Source organism: Erythrolamprus reginae, chromosome 2 (assembly GCF_031021105.1).
Source record: "Erythrolamprus reginae isolate rEryReg1 chromosome 2, rEryReg1.hap1, whole genome shotgun sequence".
NCBI lineage: Eukaryota > Metazoa > Chordata > Lepidosauria > Squamata > Dipsadidae > Erythrolamprus > Erythrolamprus reginae.
In genome coordinates, this window is record NC_091951.1 from 62,201,677 (window position 1) to 62,219,097 (window position 17,421).

The following is a 17,421-nucleotide window of genomic DNA, read 5'->3' on the forward strand; positions in this document are numbered from 1 at the left end:
GTCAGGTGGTAGGGAAAGCAAGTAGGATGCTTGGCTGCATAGCTAGAGGTATAACAAGCAGGAAGAGGGAGATTGTGATCCCCTTATATAGAGCGCTGGTGAGACCACATTTGGAATACTGTGTTCAGTTCTGGAGACCTCACCTACAAAAAGATATTGACAAAATTGAACGGGTCCAAAGACGGGCCACAAGAATGGTGGAATGTCTTAAGCATAAAACGTATCAGGAAAGACTTAATGAACTCAACCTGTATAGTCTGGAGGACAGAAGGAAAAGGGGGGACATGATTGAAACATTTAAATATGTTAAAGGGTTAAATAAGGTCCAGGAGGGAAGTGTTTTTAATAGGAAAGTGAACACAAGAACAAGGGAACACAATCTGAAGTTAGTTGGGGGAAAGATCAAAAGCAACGTGAGAAAATATTATTTTACTGAAAGAGTAGTAGATCCTTGGAACAAACTTCCAGCAGACGTGGTAGATAAATCCACAGTAACTGAATTTAAACATGCCTGGGATAAACTTATATCCATCCTAAGATAAAATACAGAAAATAATATAAGGGCAGACTAGATGGACCATGAGGTCTTTTTCTGCCTCCAGACTTCTATGTTTCTATGTAATACATACATGGGACTAGTGGTTGCTTAGTAGAGGCAAAGGTTAAAAAATACATAGGGCTATCATTAAAAATCTTAATTGTCAATTCTTTGGTTTCTATTTATGTTATCTGGAATATCACATTCACACTGATGATCACACTAATGTGAATTAACTTATGGAATGTGTTTTAGGCCTGAGACAAAGTTTTATATTTCAGATGTTAATAGTTTGGATATTTTCATACCCCTGTGCAGTATCTTAGCTGGTCATTGTTCTTTTCAGTATGACATACGTTCAGCCCACATCACTTCCTCATTCCTTGCTATGCACTTTTCATTGACAATGCTGGGGGTAAATCATCAAAATAAAATTTAAAAAGTTATCTGAAGAAGTGGTGCTTAGAGAAAAAGAGCTTAGACAAGAAAAAAATTGCATTCGGGACAAATTCTGAACAGGTGTTTAATATCTGGCTTTTTATGCATAATTATATGCAGATTTACCCTTGAGTACAATTGCTTCAGCTCTAGTTAGAAGCAGAAATAACTGGGATTTTATGCTACTCTAAATATGATATAAATTGATGAAGAGGGGACAAGATGCTACTCTAATTATCATATAAATATGATAATTTGGTGTACAGAGAAAGAATAATAGTTGTTTCCTAGTTATTTGCATTTCAGAAAAGTTATAATCTAATCATAAACCTTCAAGAGTTTATGGCTATCAATGCTACTAATGTAAAGCAAGTTATTCTCTTTCTTTTAAACAAAATACCATCTAGCTTTTCCAGTTATTTCCTGAAATAAAGCCCATAGAGTAAAAATGAAATAGAATGAAATTAAAATCTGGTTTTCAAGGAGCCCACTTATAATGACTTTGGAATGCAGATATGATTGCAGTTTAAGCTCTGTCGTATTATAATGTGGTTTTGTGGGTTTTTATATTTATTCTTTATTTCTGTTCTATGTTTTTAATCCTTGTTAGCTACCCTGTATTACAATTCATACATTTGGCAGCTATACAGATAGTGAATTAAATAAATATCCAGAGGAGTATGTAGAGGGCGGGGGAGTAAATCATATTTGTCTTTTGGTCCCCCCACCAATTCTGCAGCAAGGATAAAAAAGGGTAAATCTCATTCCTTTAATGGAGCCATATGGTTACCGTCCATCAAGTGAACAAAACAATTTGATATGACAAAGTGGAGGATTTATTCTATTGCATATTTTGACATGAAGAATTTAGCTCTGAGCCAGAAATCCTCCTTTGCACACTAAAAAGCCTAGAAAATACTTTTGTATGAAATGTTCCTAGCTGAGAATAAAGGGATTGGTAGTCTAATATCTGTAAAAAAACATATTCAAGAAAGAATAAAGAATAGATTAATGGCATGGCACTATATAAAACAGCTTCCTAGACTGCATTTTTAGACTACAATAGAAACATTTGTAGGCTCGCTGAAATGACTGGAAAATGTACACTAGAAAGAATATGGTTTGGGGGATATTTTCTAACAGACATTTTAAGAGCCAGGAATGACTACTGACATCAGTTTGAGAATAGATTATTATTGTGTTATAGAATTCTTATACATTCAACAATATACAAATACAAAATTCTGAATGTGGAACACAATTAGATAAAATCAGTTGCTAATTGGCAACTGATAAGGAAAGTTAATGGCATGAACCTTGATGATGTACAAACACTATTGATTATTAGACAAGATATAGTAGTAGTAGTAATAATAATAATAATAATAATAATAATAATAATAATAATAATAATTTATTAGATTTATATGCCGCCCCTCTCCAAAGACTTGGGGCGGCTGACAACATAACAATAGTACAATACATTACAAATCTAATATTAAAATTTAAAAAGTCAATTAAAAACATTAATATAAAATAATCAATATCATAAAATAACAACTACGCAGTCGTACACACTCAACCCAATTAATCATACTACAGAGGTCAGAGAAACAATGAAGTGGGGAGGTAATCATCCCCACGCCTGGCGACAGAAGTGAGTCTTCAGCATTTTACGGAAGGCGAGGAGGGTAGGGGCTGTTCAAATCTCTGGAGGGAGTTGATTCCAGACGGCCAGGGCCACCACAGAGAAGGCTCTTCCCCTGGGCCTCGCCAACCGACATTATTTAGTCGACGGGACCCGAAGAAGGCCAACTCTGTGGGACCTAATCGGCCCCTGGGATTCGTGCGGCAGAAGGCGGTCTCGTAGGTATTCTGGTCCGATGTAATGTAGGGCTTTATAGGTCATTACCAACAATTTGAATCGTGACCAGAAATTGATCGGCAGCCAGTGCAGGCCAAGGAGTGTTGATGAAACATGGGCATACCTAGGGAAGCCCATGATTGCTCTTGTGGCCACATTCTGCATGATCTGAAGTTTCCGAACACTCTTCAAAGGTAGCCCCATGTAGAGAGCATTGCAGTAGTTGAACCTCAAGGTGACGTGAGCAATGGCTCCCTGTCCAAATAGGGCCACAACTGGTGCACCGGACGAACCTGGGCAAACGCCCTCCTTGCCACAGCTAAAAGATGATGTTCTAATGTTAGCTGTGGATTGAGGAGGACACCCAAGTTGCAGACCCTCTCTGAGGGGGTCAATAATTCCCCCCCAGGGTAATGGACGGACAGATGGAATTGTCCTTGGGAGGCAAAACCCACAGCCACTCTGTCTTGTCAGGATTGAGTTTGAGCCTGTTGACACCTATCCAGACCCTAACAGCCTCCAGGCACTGGCACATCACTTCCACTGCTTCGCTGACTGGACATGGGATGGAGATGTACAGCTGGGTATCATCAGCGTACCGATGATACCTCACCCCATGCCCTTGGATGATCTCACCCAGCGGTTTCATGCAGATATTGAATAGCAGGGGGGAGAGGACCGACCCGAGGCACCCTACAAGGGAGAAACCTAGGGATCGACCTCTGACCCCCCAGTAACACCGACTGCGACTGACCAGAGAGGTAGGGGGAGAACCACTGCAGAACAGTGCCTTCCACTCCCATCCCCTCCAGCCGGCACAGAAGGATACCGTGGTCAATGGTATCAAAAACCACTGAGAGGTCAAGAAGCACCAGGACAAAGGAGAAACCCCTGTCCCGGGCCGACCAGAGATCATCCATCAGTGCGACCAAAGCAGTTTCTGGGCTGTAGCCAGGTCTGAATTCTGACTGTTGAGGGCCTAGATAATCGGCTTCTTCCAAGGATGTCTTATTATTATGTCTATAGCTGCCCATAACAGTAAAATTCCAAAATAAAAGATAATAATGAATGAACAGCTATCTGAACAAAGATAAATTTGTCCTCAGAAGTTTATTGAACATTATTTCAAACAATCCTTGTTAAAGCCAGTTTTAAACTTTATAAAACAGAGCTGTTCTTTTGAAAATGACACAAAGGATCACTTTTTATTGGAAATGAAGTGCTCTCTGGAGGTTATAAGATATTGAGCTTAGACGTTTCCTTTCATTTGTAAGTATCTTTTGTTATTAAGGAGTCTTTTAATAAAGACTCTCACAATTGAAAAATGTGAGCTTATAGTGGTGTTTTCGGCAGCAAAAATTTAAAGCATGGATGATAATGGATACATACATCTGGAGGTATTAAACTAAACAGATGAACTCATCTATATTCCCAGGGGGCACAGTCTTGGCTTTAGAAAACAACCCTGTGAAGGTGTTAGATGAGCAGCAAATACAGTACCTATGTAATCAGCTCCATGAAATTAATCCTATAACATTGCCACTAGTTTACAGACTGAAATCCTGAACGGGGCACATAAGAGGTTATAATGGGCCTAATTGCCAGAGTATTTATATAAAATAAACTTGGGCAAGAACCACCCACAATTAGTTGATTAAAAAAACATCATGCAATATATTTAAATGTGTACTGATATTTAGGACCCAGCTGTGCTTAATAACTACCGTCCAGTCTCCAACCTTCCCTTTATGGGGAAGGTTGTTGAGAAGGTGGTGGCACTCCAGCTCCAGCGGTCCTTGGAAGAAGCCGATTATCTAGGTCCCCAGCAGTCGGGTTTCAGGCCCGGTTACAGCACGGAAACCGCTTTGGTCGCGTTGATGGATGATCTCTGGCGGGCCCGGGACAGGGGTTTATCCTCTGTCCTGGTGCTCCTTGACCTCTCAGCGGCTTTCGATATCATCGACCATGGTATCCTTCTGCGCCGGCTGGAGGGGTTGGGAGTGGGAGGCACTGTTCTTCAGTGGTTCTCCTCCTACCTCTCTGGCCGGTTGCAGTCGGTGTTAGTGGGGGGACAGAGGTCGACTCCTAGGTCTCTCCCTTGTGGGGTGCCTCAGGGGTCGGTCCTCTCCCCCCTGCTATTTAACATCTACATGAAACCGCTGGGTGAGATCATCCAAGGACATGGGGTGAGGTATCATCAATATGCCGATGATACCCAGCTTTACATCTCCACCCCATGCCCAGTCAACGAAGCGGTGGAAGTGATGTGCCAGTGCCTGGAGGCTGTTGGGGCCTGGATGGGTGTCAACAGACTCAAACTCAACCCGGATAAGACGGAGTGGCTGTGGGTTTTGCCTCCCAAGGACAACTCCATCTGTCCGTCCATTACCCTGGGGGGGGAATTATTGACCCCCTCAGAGAGGGTCCGCAACTTGGGCGTCCTCCTCGATCCACAGCTCACATTAGAACAACATCTCGCAGCTGTGGCGAGGGGGACGTTTGCCCAGGTTCGCCTGGTGCACCAGTTGCGGCCCTATCTGGACCGGGACTCACTGCTCACAGTCACTCATGCCCTCATCACCTCGAGGTTCGACTACTGTAATGCTCTCTACATGGGGCTACCTTTGAAAAGTGTTCGGAAACTTCAGATCGTGCAGAATGCAGCTGCGAGAGCAGTCATGGGCTTACCTAGGTATGCCCATGTTTCTCCATCACTCCGCAGTCTGCACTGGCTGCCGATCAGTTTCCGGTCACAATTCAAAGTGTTGGTTATGACCTTTAAAGCCCTTCATGGCACTGGACCAGAATATCTCCGAGACCGCCTCTTGCCGCACGAATCCCAGCGACCAATTAGGTCCCACAGAGTGGGCCTTCTCCGGGTCCCGTCAACTAAGCAATGTCGGTTGGCGGGCTCCAGGGGAAGAGCCTTCTCTGTGGCGGCACTGGCCCTCTGGAACCAACTCCCCCCGGAGATTAGAACTGCCCCTACTCTTCCTGCCTTCCGTAAACTTCTTAAAACCCACCTTTGCCGTCAGGCATGGGGGAATTGAAACATCCCCCCCCCTGGGCACGTTGAATTTATATATGGTATGCTTGTGTGTGAGTCTGTTAGTTTGTGGGGTTTTTTAAATCTTTAAAAGTTTAAATTGTTGATTACTTATGATTTGTCTTTTTACATGTTGTGAGCCGCCCCGAGTCTTCGGAGAGGGGCGGCATACAAATCCAAGTAATAAATAAATAAATAAATAAATAGTTGATTCAATTAATTGATATTTGACTAGTTCCTTTCCCTTTAACCTTATGGAAATGTATCATGTCTAGGCTTGGAATGGGCAATTGTTCTAAAGAGGGAGCATCCATATTACATGGATATCTATTCAGTCTTTTGGCAAAAAAGTATTGCAACTATAATTTGTTTCATATTATTATTATGATTAATCAAATAGTCAACCAGATATTCAGACTGGATTTGGGATTTTTGTCCTCCTCTCAAACCCTTCCCAAGGATATGTGAGATAGGCAAATGTTGATGTTTAATGGTGGATCGCTATTATTGTTTGGATGCCCTGTTTTAATCCTGTTACTAAAGAGAACAATTTTGAGTCTTTATGGATTTGAGCAGCATATAAATCCAAATTAGCTATGTTAGTAAGTAAATAGGGTAGGTAATATCAGTGGGGGGCTCTGTGTTGCAAATTCCTTATCTGTGAAGATGCCCTGATGTATTGAATTAATCTAGAAGTGGACTTGATGTATGAGATTCCCAATTGTTGGACATTTTTACACCAATTGTAATAAGGCATAAACTGGGACATGGGCATCGATGAAATCAATCCGCACACTGGAGTTTCTATGTGAACATTTTGTGTATCTTTGAGTTTGATACCTGTCCTAATGATTTATAACCTGGGTGAGATACAGAAGTAGACATCTGGGGTTCTTGGTGCCCTTCTTCCTCCTATGAAAATAAGGGAGGGCAACGGTTTAAGGGAGAGACTCAATGTGGCATGCTTAGTGTAGAGGCTGATAAAGGGAACTGTCTATCTGAGGGGCTGTATTCCCTCAAAATAATCTAATAAATTGTGTTTTTGAAAATAGTTTTGTATTGTGGTGGTGAAGATCTTTTGGGATGGAGGTGGCAGGCCAGTGTGAGGGACTGATGAGGGTGAACAGAACTGTAATCCTTCTGAGCAATGAGAGTTATGGTGGAACTTTGAGAATGCTCTATACCTAAAATATTTAATACCTCTGAACAAGCTCTTGTCCCAAGACTCAAGGTATTACAACCTTGGGATCGAGCATCATACTATGTTTGACCCCAGCAAAAGAAATGAAGTAATAAATAAATAATTTCTAGTTTTCACTAGAAGCAATCTTAGCTGGATAAAATTAGGCACTCTTAATCAAGTTACTCACAGATCAGATCCAGAGTACCAAATATCTCCCTGACCCTCTGCTCTTAATTAATATTATGAATTTGAAAAATTGTAGCGAAATTCAGCTGAAGATACAAATGGCAGTAAAGAAAGCATGGATATCAATACTCAAGAAATGGCTTAAATATCTAACTCCTTGTGTCCCACAAAATCAGCTCTTTATGTCAGGATTTAAAACCTGAGTAATATTGCAAGTAGCGAAAATGCTGTAATTACTGTAAAGTAGAAGGAATGCTGAGTCGTGGTGCATCAGCAGAATGATGCAATCTGTTCTATGACCTGACTGGTCAATACTTGTATATATTGTAATACAGCTTTGCATAGGTGTGGTTGGTTGGTTTGGTGTGGTCTGATAGTGGGTTAGTAGTGGTTGGTTGATTGGTCTGTAATAGTGTCATCTAGTGTAATAGTTTGGTTAGGTGTTCTGTAATATAGCACAGAGTTAATACTTTTATTAGTAAAAGCCTTCTGAAGAAAGAAAAAACTCCTGCTTTAGTGTCTTTATTAAGAAAACTGTCCGGTGTCTACTATCCTCCATGTTTCCAAAGCAAGTTCAAAATTAACTCTGACACTTTGTGAATCGTATTTCTCTAAGTAATTTCAGAAGCTTTTGATATGCCCTGCCTCCTTAAAAACTAATATAAGATGTAATATTAAAACATCCATGAGCACACAGATATTTTTGAATGGAAATTAGGGTTACCATCTGAGATATATTGGTAGGGAATAGATTTCACAGAGCAATCGTACACAAGATTTGGCAATGATGCCTTCCGATGAGATGTTCTTGGAGGATTGGCTCCAGAATGAGTCCAAAAGCATGGAAGACTAAACCTCTAGTCTTGGTGCCTAACCCAGATTTGATCTTATAAATTATTTTGGGACATGTATACTTGCCCACATTCATTCATACACTTTTACTACTCTTATATTCTTTTTTCCAATCCTGGCTTTTTAAATGAATAATATTTATAATATTTAATATGTTCAAGGGTTTATTCAAGTAAATCAGAATCAAGCCTTGTTTAGCTGCTACTTGCTCTCATATTATCTCTTAATAAGTGTTGTGATTCAGCCTGAGGCTCCTCAGGGACCGGCTGGAGCTCTGCCGGATCCATGCCCAGAGGAGGAGGACAGTGACCAGGAGGGGGAGGACCAGGCAGACGGGGGAGAGGAACGTCAGGAGGAGGAGGAGGGAAAGCAGCCTGAGACCCCCGGGGGGGGGGCTCTCCCCAGCTAGTAGCCTGGATTCATTGGATGAAGACGCACAGGCTATAATAGACATGAGGCAGAGACGTGCAGCTCAAAGAAGGGGACAATTAGAAAGATATTTCCATCCCTGAATTGGCAACAGCTGGGTTTGGGTGTGGTTCTCCTCAGCAGGGTTGAAAAGGCAGGCCCGCCCTTACAGTCTCGTGGAGAGTTATCAACTAGGAGTCCTGTGACCTTGCTTAGATTCTTGGCGTCTCTGATCTTGGCTTGTGGCCTAGAAGCCTGGAAGACTTGGGGGAGGCGTGGGTTTTATTATCTCCAGAGTTGTTTTTGCCAGCAAGAATCCTGTTTTATTGCCTGGCCTTCGTGAAACCTCTGTGAAACTGCATCGTGTTCCTGTCTGTAAGAACAGTTTTTGTTGCCTGTGTTTGCTTTCCAGTATATAAACTGCCTTTGCTTTTTACCAGTGTGTCTGGCTACTCTTTTTGGTTGGTGTTGGCGTCTGGGGGGACCCAGACAGAACAATAAGTTATCAAAAAGTGACTGGAAACAATCCTTAAGAATTACTTACTACCCTTTGTTTCCCCAAATCCATCACAAGCTGCCCTGTATTTTAATACTTCCCAGCTAAGTTGCAGCCATGCTAGGTTTCATGGAAAAGAGTACTATTGTTTATATTTTTTTTTGATCTTGGTCATTTTGAATGAAATTTCAAAATAAGATCTCTCAATACATATTGCCTCAGTGTTATTTGTGCCTGCTTTTTTTTAAAGATTACATTTTACTTTTTGAGACTAGGAATGGAATATCTTGCTGAATTCCCAGCAACTTTGGACTTCAGTTTTCAATCCAGAGCTGTGCTTGCTGCTGTTGTCTTTAGTGGACAGTACTTGGCAGTTACTCAATACTTGTGACTGCTATCAGCTTGTACAGATTGGTAGGCGATTCTACTGCTTTTCACTGCATTCTAGCAAGAGCGATAGTCATTTACACAGGGGACTTGTTGACAATATCTGTTAAGTCATTAATTGTGAATTAGGAAGGGCATAAAAGCCCAGATGATGGACTGGAAGTCGCAGGGTGTTTTATAGAGCAATAAGCCCAGGTGGTTTGGGTTGATATTTTACATTCTTTGCAACAATCCTGCCTAAGTCGATGAAGCAAGTGGCCCAGTGGTCTATTTGAGACAAATTAGTCAATAAGCAAACAATGTGGTTAGAACTGTCTGAGCATTTTTAACACTCTGACTCTATCCATTGATCTTGGTCTCCCGAGTTTAGAAAGATTCCCTTTAAATGGGAAACTCCCTTTAATCAGCAAATATCCATGATATTTAGTTGGTCATATTAGAGGGCTTAAAAAAATAGAAACCTAAGAACTTTCCTGAAGTAAAATGCTTGAAAGTAGCTGCTTGTTCTGCTGCTGTATAATGGCAATAACAATTGTTGCACATTTGATAGATATGGAAATCGGAAGCAATAGCTGGAGGATGCCTGAATAGAGCTCCTGGAAAAATGTTATGGAACCAATAGAAGAAAATATTTGTATTTTCTTCAAGGTTCAACTGTGGAGTCTTTGGTGTTCTCCAAGCATAGTGGTTTTCTTGCAGAAGTCCAATGCAGACAAAGCTTGGTTTTTTTCTTGCAAACATTTCCTAACCACACCAGAATGAAGTGCTAGAAATGAATGGGTTTGCTCTTACTGTTCTATAGTAATGGTGTGTACTTGTCAGTGTTGGTGGGAGTGCTCTTGATAGTTCCTTGATTAGACTGCTGGGTAGCTTGTGTGTTGGCATTGGTAGTCCCTTAATTGGGGTATTGTTTACTTTTTGATTGTTGGTTTTAGTGCTGATTTTGGTGTTAACCTCTGCTCATTGGGTGTTGATTGCTGCTGAAGAGATGTTTCAGTCTGTTTGTTTCCTTGTGAGCTTTTTGATTGGTCTTTTTTCTTTCTTAGTGTTATGTAGATGTTATTTATCTCTGTGTGCTGCTGAAGGCGGATTCATCTGACTTCCAACTGTGGACTTGTCCACAGTTTCCCAGTTGAACTGATGGTTGAGTCTGTCCATGTGTTGTGAAATTAAAGATTTTCATCAAGGTAATCTGGAAACTGCGGGCCTGATGTCTCTAGAACAGTGCTTTTCAACCTTTTTTGAGCTGCGGCACATTTTTTACATTTACGAAACCCTGGGGCACATTGAGCGGTGGGGAGGCACTAAAAAAGTTTGGACAAAACAATTCTCTCTCTCTCTCTTCCTCCCCTTCACTCTATTTCTTTCTCCCTCCCTCTTCCTCTCCCTTCCTTCCTCTTTCTCTCTCTATCTCTCCATCCCTCTTTCTTTCTCTTCCTTCCTTCCTCTCTTTTTTGCTCTCTTTCTCTCTCCCTCCCTACCTCCCTCTATGTCTTTCTCTCTCTCTCCTTCCCTCCCTTTCTTTCTCTCTCTCTCTTGCTCTCTCTCTCTTTCTCTTGTTTTTCTCTCTCTCTTGCTTTCTCTCTCTCTCTCTCTTGCTTTCTCTTTCTCTTGCTTTCTTTCTCTCTGAGCTTCGCGGCACACCTGACCATGTCTCGCGGCACACTAGTGTGCCACGGCACACTGGTTGAAAAACACTGCTCTAGAAGGCACCAGGTTGAGATAAGAGGGAAATTATGCAAAGTTCATAAATTACAGGGGCATTTTATATGCCTGAAAGATGATCAACTTTGTATTAGAAGCCCAATTGCTAAGCAGGATTTAAATATTAATGCATTTCATATCAATGTGATCAAATTACAGTACCAATACTGGACCTTATTGAAGGTAAACTGTTTCTGATACACTGATAAAAGAAGATCTCTGTTTTTGCCAATTTGGAGCTGCTACTGCTGCTGCTGCTGCTGCTACTACTACTACTACTACTACTACTACTACTACTACTACTATTAACAACAACAACAACAACAACAACAACAACAACAACAACAACAGAGTTGGAAGGGACCTTGGAGATCTTCTAGTCCAACCCTCTGCTTAGGCAGGAAACCCTACACTACTTCAGACAGATGGTTATCCAACATCTGCTCAAAAACTTCCAGTGTTGGGGCATTCACAACTTCTGGAGACAACTGTTCCACTGATCAACCATTCAATCAGGAAATTTCTCCTTAGTTCTAAGTTACTTCTCTCCTTATTTAGTTTCCACCCATTGCTTCTCATTATATCCTCTGGTGCTTTGGAGAATAGGTTGACTCCTTCTTCTTTGTGGCAGCCCCTGAGATATTGGAGCTAGGTAGTATTCTTTCTGACAGAAAATGATTTTCATAGTAATTTGGAAAAGGAAGCTATGTATTTATTCCAGCATTTTCTGAGCTGAGTTTTCCTTGCATTTCTTCCTTCCTTGAATAAATGCGGAACAGCCAATTAAAACATGACTACCAGCTTGAGGAACCTCCCATAATAAAGCACTCCCATCACTCAATTTACGCTATCATTTCCCATACCCATTTCAACAGCATTAAGTAGATCAGACCAGAAATGAACTCTACGGGAAAGCTAGAGTTACTTTTATTGAGATTGGCTATAATAATAGGATCTTGCAAGTTTGACTAATTGTACTTTACTTCTTCTGTCCCCATATACTGAAGTGAATCAGGATGGTGTTTGACTACAATGCTGATTGTGCTTGATTCTAAGAGACAGAAGGAAGAGCTGTAGACTAAACAATGATTAGATGAGAGGCAGTGTAACCTGCAGAAGCAATGGAGGGGATTTCCACAGTATCTTGGACTGTAAAGGAGTGGGGGGGAACTTGCACTTTTAGGCTTTCAAGGTTAAATAACAGGTTTTATCCTTACAATAAAATTAGAGCTAGTATTCCTGGATGTGCTTCTTCTCTAGATTAGCTGACACTGAGCCACTTTGGAAGATTATCTTGTTTCCCATGGATTACAAATATTTCAAACCCCCTTGCTTAGGTTAGGGTTAGTCCTTGCATGTTTCCACCAAGGTCAGTCAACTTCCTTACTTTCTTCATTTCCCTACAAAAATGAGGAGGGCTAAGATTTAGGATAGCACATTTCCAACTAAAAATTCATATATGCACAGAAACATTATAAATGAATGCTCCAGCTTTCAAATTTTATTACCAGTCTTTTCATATGTGAAATACATAGTGGAAAATCTGTGGTTGTAAACCAGCTGAAAACATTGCTTCTTACCCTTTAATTATGTAATATTTAATTAACTGAATATCAAACCAAATGAGTGCTAATTTCCTATTCTTTGTAGCGTAAACTGCTGAACAAAATAGATTATTTAGAAGCATATTTCCAATAAGCTGGGATAATGTAATGCCTAATTTGATTGCAGCAGTAATGGTGGTGGCACATGAAAATATATTAAAGCATTTGTATACTAAATGACTGCTTCAAGTTATTACTCATACCTCTAATTCTAGGTCCTCTCTGTCCATGTCTTGATGAATGCCTCCCATGTAAACATTGGGGTCATAGTATTCATGCCCTGATGAATGCCTGGGAAAATAAAGCACAGTTTAGGTTATCTCTCCTGATTCTAATTAGCATATTAATCCTCCCCTAGTCACATGGCAGATCATCACTAATATGTCAGCATGCATCCAGACTGGTGCATTGCCTGTGATCAATGGCGCTGAGGTTGTTAGCACGTTAAACAATGACCCACCCTCTAAAAGCTTCCACATATAAAAGCCGTCTTGCCTCTTTAATATAATGCAACAGCATCATATTATAATGGCCTCCTCCAGGTGTGGTTTGCTGCTACTAGACAGAAGAACATTTATTCCACAAGGGCCTTGAACAGACTTCCAGTGACAGTGCCAATTCACTATCAGGCAAGATATAACTTCAGGGGAAGTAAAGCTTGGGGAAAGATATTGCGTGAATGATAAGATGGGAGAGAGGAGAAGCATGCATGAGACTGCTATCAGAAGGGAACAGGTCTATTGTATTGCAGAGGAGGCAAACTTGGATCACTGGGGACACATTTCCCCCCCCCCCCAGCTTTTTTTAAAAAATGCCAAAAGATAGAGAGGTAAAGGCCATGATTAATGGTGTCACTGAAGATGATGGATTTTTTTTCTTCTTCTTTTCCATCTGTTCATCGGTCCTGAGAGGTTTAGACTGTAAGATTCAGTATGCCAATTTGTGTCTTTGCGCAGCTATTGTTGTGTTTTTGAAAAATCAATGAGAAATTATGTGGTGGCTGTTCAGCAGCACACTAACTTTCCATTGAAAAGATCATGGGGGGAAAGTGGGTAACTGATCTGAAACCACATGAAAAATTGTGATCATTTCCAGCTATTCTTTGGCTTGATTAAAAAAGACTTTGAATTATTATTTTTTCCACAGAAGAAAAAAATACTTGGAGAAATTATTATGCTTGCGGTGATATTGGAAGATTGCAGAAAAGTTTCCTCTCTTTAATTAGATGTTTTATTGCCCATAAGCCATCTAGAGTCGCTGTGAGCAAATAGGCAGATATATCAATTTTCCAAACAAACAAACGAATGAACAAAATTCCAGTCTTCCTAAACTCCACCCAAAGAAGAAGATCATGAAGGAACGATAAAAATAGTAATAACAACAGAGTTGGAAGGGACCTTGGAGGTCTTCTAGTCCAACCCCCTGCTTAGAAAGAAAGCCCTAAACTAATTCAGACAGATGGTTATCCAACATCTTCTTATTTTTATTTTTTTTATTTTTTATTATTTATTTTTTTTAAAAAAATATTTAACATACAAATATTTAAACAACATACAAACAACATTAAACATTTACAATTTATATATATACAAAATTTATCTTTTACAATTCTATTTACTATACCTTTTTCTTAATTTCCACCCAGTTGTATAATTTCTCCCACACTCTGTAATAGTCCTTATTTTGTTGGTTTTGTATCTCGTATGTTAATTTGCTAAATTTGGCGCAGTCTAATATTTTTTTAATCACCATTTCTTCGTTTGGGGTCTTTTCTTGCTTCCATACTTGTGCATATGCTAATCTTGCAGCTGTGAGTATATGATTTATTAAATAATAATTTTCTTTACTATGTTTGCCTCTAATTATTCCTAATAAGTACATTTCTGGTTTTATCTCAAGTTTATAATCCAATATTTCTTCCATCCATGTCTGAATTTGGGTCCAAAATTTTTTTGCTTCCTTACATCGCCACCAAATGTGGTAGTATGTTCCTACCTCTTTTTTGCACTTCCAACATTTGTTGCTTACATTCACATTTATTTTGGCTAAGCGCGCTGGCGCATAGTGCCATCAGAAAAACATTTTATAGATATTTTCTTTGTAAGGTGTTGATAGCGTCATCTTGTAGTTTACTGACCATAGTTTTTCCGAGTCTTCCAGTTGGATCGCATAGCCAAAGTTGGTCATCCAAGCTATCATATTAGGTTTAACTATTTCTTCGATATTTTCGTAGTTAGATAGTAGTTAGACTTAGATAGTTATACATTTTGGTTATGAATTTTTTATCAGAGCCTGTTAATATTTTGTCTATTTCATTTTGTTTTTTACATATTCCGGATTTCACCAGGTCCTTTTTGTATCTAATTTAATTTCCAAGTTGCTCTCCAATTCGAAAAACAAGATCGCTAGAGCGACCACGGTGTGAGCTATCAGAAAGGCTGAACAGGTATGTAACGTGAAGAAAAGCCATCACCGGGACTTTGTAACTTTTCATCAACAAGAGAATAAACAAAACAAAAAATACTAAAGCCCACTTGGAATGAGGTAATCAAGTCCTCATCTCAGGTGGTAAATAAGAAAACTTTCATAAATGTGGAAAACATATTTTCTTGCCAACAATTTAAACAGAATTGTTTCTTTAAACAGAAACAATTCTGTTTAAAAATTGGAACATACGGAAGGGAGAGCATAGATTTCTAGGAGACTGTTTCAGTAACCCATTGTTTTAACTTCTCAAAAGGAACTCAGCAAGATGACAACATACTTGCGCATTATTTGTATTTTACAGATAGTTGGGTCAGTTTCTAGGTTATATTTGAATAAAGGCAGAAATAAAGGCTGCTTTATTGAGAAAACCAAGGGAAAGTATAGAATACATTTTCTTAGCAACCATCCTTAGCAACCATTCTTATCATCTGCAAACTACAGGGAAAGGAAATTATTGGCAGTACAGTCTAGAGGTGGGGGGGGGGCGGAGGGAGTAAGAAAAGGAGACCAAGGAGGAAGTGCATAATTATTTATTTCTTATTTAAAACCACCAGAAAACAATCCAGCTAAACTTAGCAAATGATTGGATCCAGGCATTGATTGCCTGTTGTTTTTACATTTGTTTTTATTGTTTCCCACAGAATTACTTATGTTTAAAAATAATGTACAGTATTAGAAAAAAAAAGATCTTAGATGTTAAAATAGTAATACTAATCTGAAAAGGAGGGACAACTAACATTTTAACCGCCGCCACCTTATTTTTCATTCTCTACTGGGATGAAAAAGAACTTAATGCCACTATCTATTAATCAAAAATAAATAAATAAACAACCAACCAACCAACCAACCAAAGAAACTTAACACTATTATGATTAATAGATAGATTTGATTTGATTTATATGCTGCCCCTCTCCGAGAACTTGGGGAGGCTTACAACATATTTAAAAAAATACAAAAATATCCTAATCCAATCAAATTTAAAACTAGTTAATCTAAAACCCATGTTTAAAAATCAATCATCCTCAATCAAAGAGGCAAATATACATTTCCATATATCAGCAAGGGGGTTGGAAACTAATGACCCCAAGCCTGGCAACATAATTGAGTCTTAAGACGCTTATGGAAGGCAAGGAGGGTGGGGGCAATACGAATCTCCAGGAGGAGCTGATTCCAGAGGGCCGGGGTCCCCACAGAGAAGGCTCTTCCCCTAGGCCCCACCAAACAACATTGTCTATTGACGGCCCTGGAGAAGGCCGACTCTGTGGGACCTGACCAGTCACTGGGGCTCATGTGGCGGAAGGTGGTCCCATAAGTAATCAAGTCCAATGCCATGTAGGGCTTTATAGGTCATAACCAACATTTTGAATTGCGTCCGGAACCCAATCAGCAACCAATGCAGCCCGCCGAGTGCTGGAGAGACATGGGCATACCTAGGAAGGCCCATGACCACTCATGCAGCTGCATTTTGGATGATCTGCAGTTTCTGAACGCTCTTCAAAGGTAGCCCTATGTAGAGAGCACTGCAGTTTTTAATGGGTACAAACAAGTAGTACATTCCCATTCCCTTGGGTATCTATCCTAAGATAATTTAGCAAAATTTCTGTATCTAATTCATAGGATCTCTATATTTTGCAGATAAAAGAAGACCAAATTTCCCAATCCTAAACTCTATGTGATAGATGTACTCTTGCCATTTATTTTATGGTCTTTCCTAGTAGGAGCTCTCATGAACAAGGCAGGAAACAACCAGCACTTTATTTTTTGGGGGGAGGGAGAATTTATGTAATTTTTACTTAATGTTGAAGACTATATCAAGTATCCTGGGAGGAGGGTGTATTAATTTTCAGCGAGTGATATTGCTTGTTCTAAAACAGAGGTGGGGGAAGACTTGTGGATTTCATGGCTGGGAATTATGGAAGGTGAAGTTCACAAGTCCTAAAAGGGCCATGGTTCCTCACCTCAGTTCTAAAATATGAGTGATTTACGTAGAGTTTATTTACCTACTTATTTAGTAGTGATTATCAAATTGCTAAAAAAATATCAAGTAAATAGATGGTGATTTCCTTAGTTTTGTTTACTTATGTATATAAAACCTTTAGCGGCAATTAAATGTTTTTATAAATAAATTACACTTATTTTTTTACTTATGCCTAGGCACAAAGCCATTAGGCCTGCTACAACTAGACCAGTGTTTCCCAACCTTGGCAACTTGAAGATATTTGGACTTC

At 39.8% G+C, this 17,421-nt stretch overlaps 1 protein-coding gene across 2 annotated transcripts in view; it reads right to left on the minus strand.

The window, feature by feature from the left end:
• The window catches only part of PDZRN3 (PDZ domain containing ring finger 3), a 255,607-nt gene that overhangs the window by 21,406 nt on the left and 216,780 nt on the right, over positions 1-17,421 (minus strand). For both annotated transcript variants that reach the window (XM_070738250.1, XM_070738251.1), the window contains one exon: positions 12,910-12,997. In XM_070738250.1, coding sequence (XP_070594351.1) covers positions 12,910-12,997 — 88 coding nt within the window. The remainder of the gene's footprint in view (positions 1-12,909; positions 12,998-17,421) is intronic.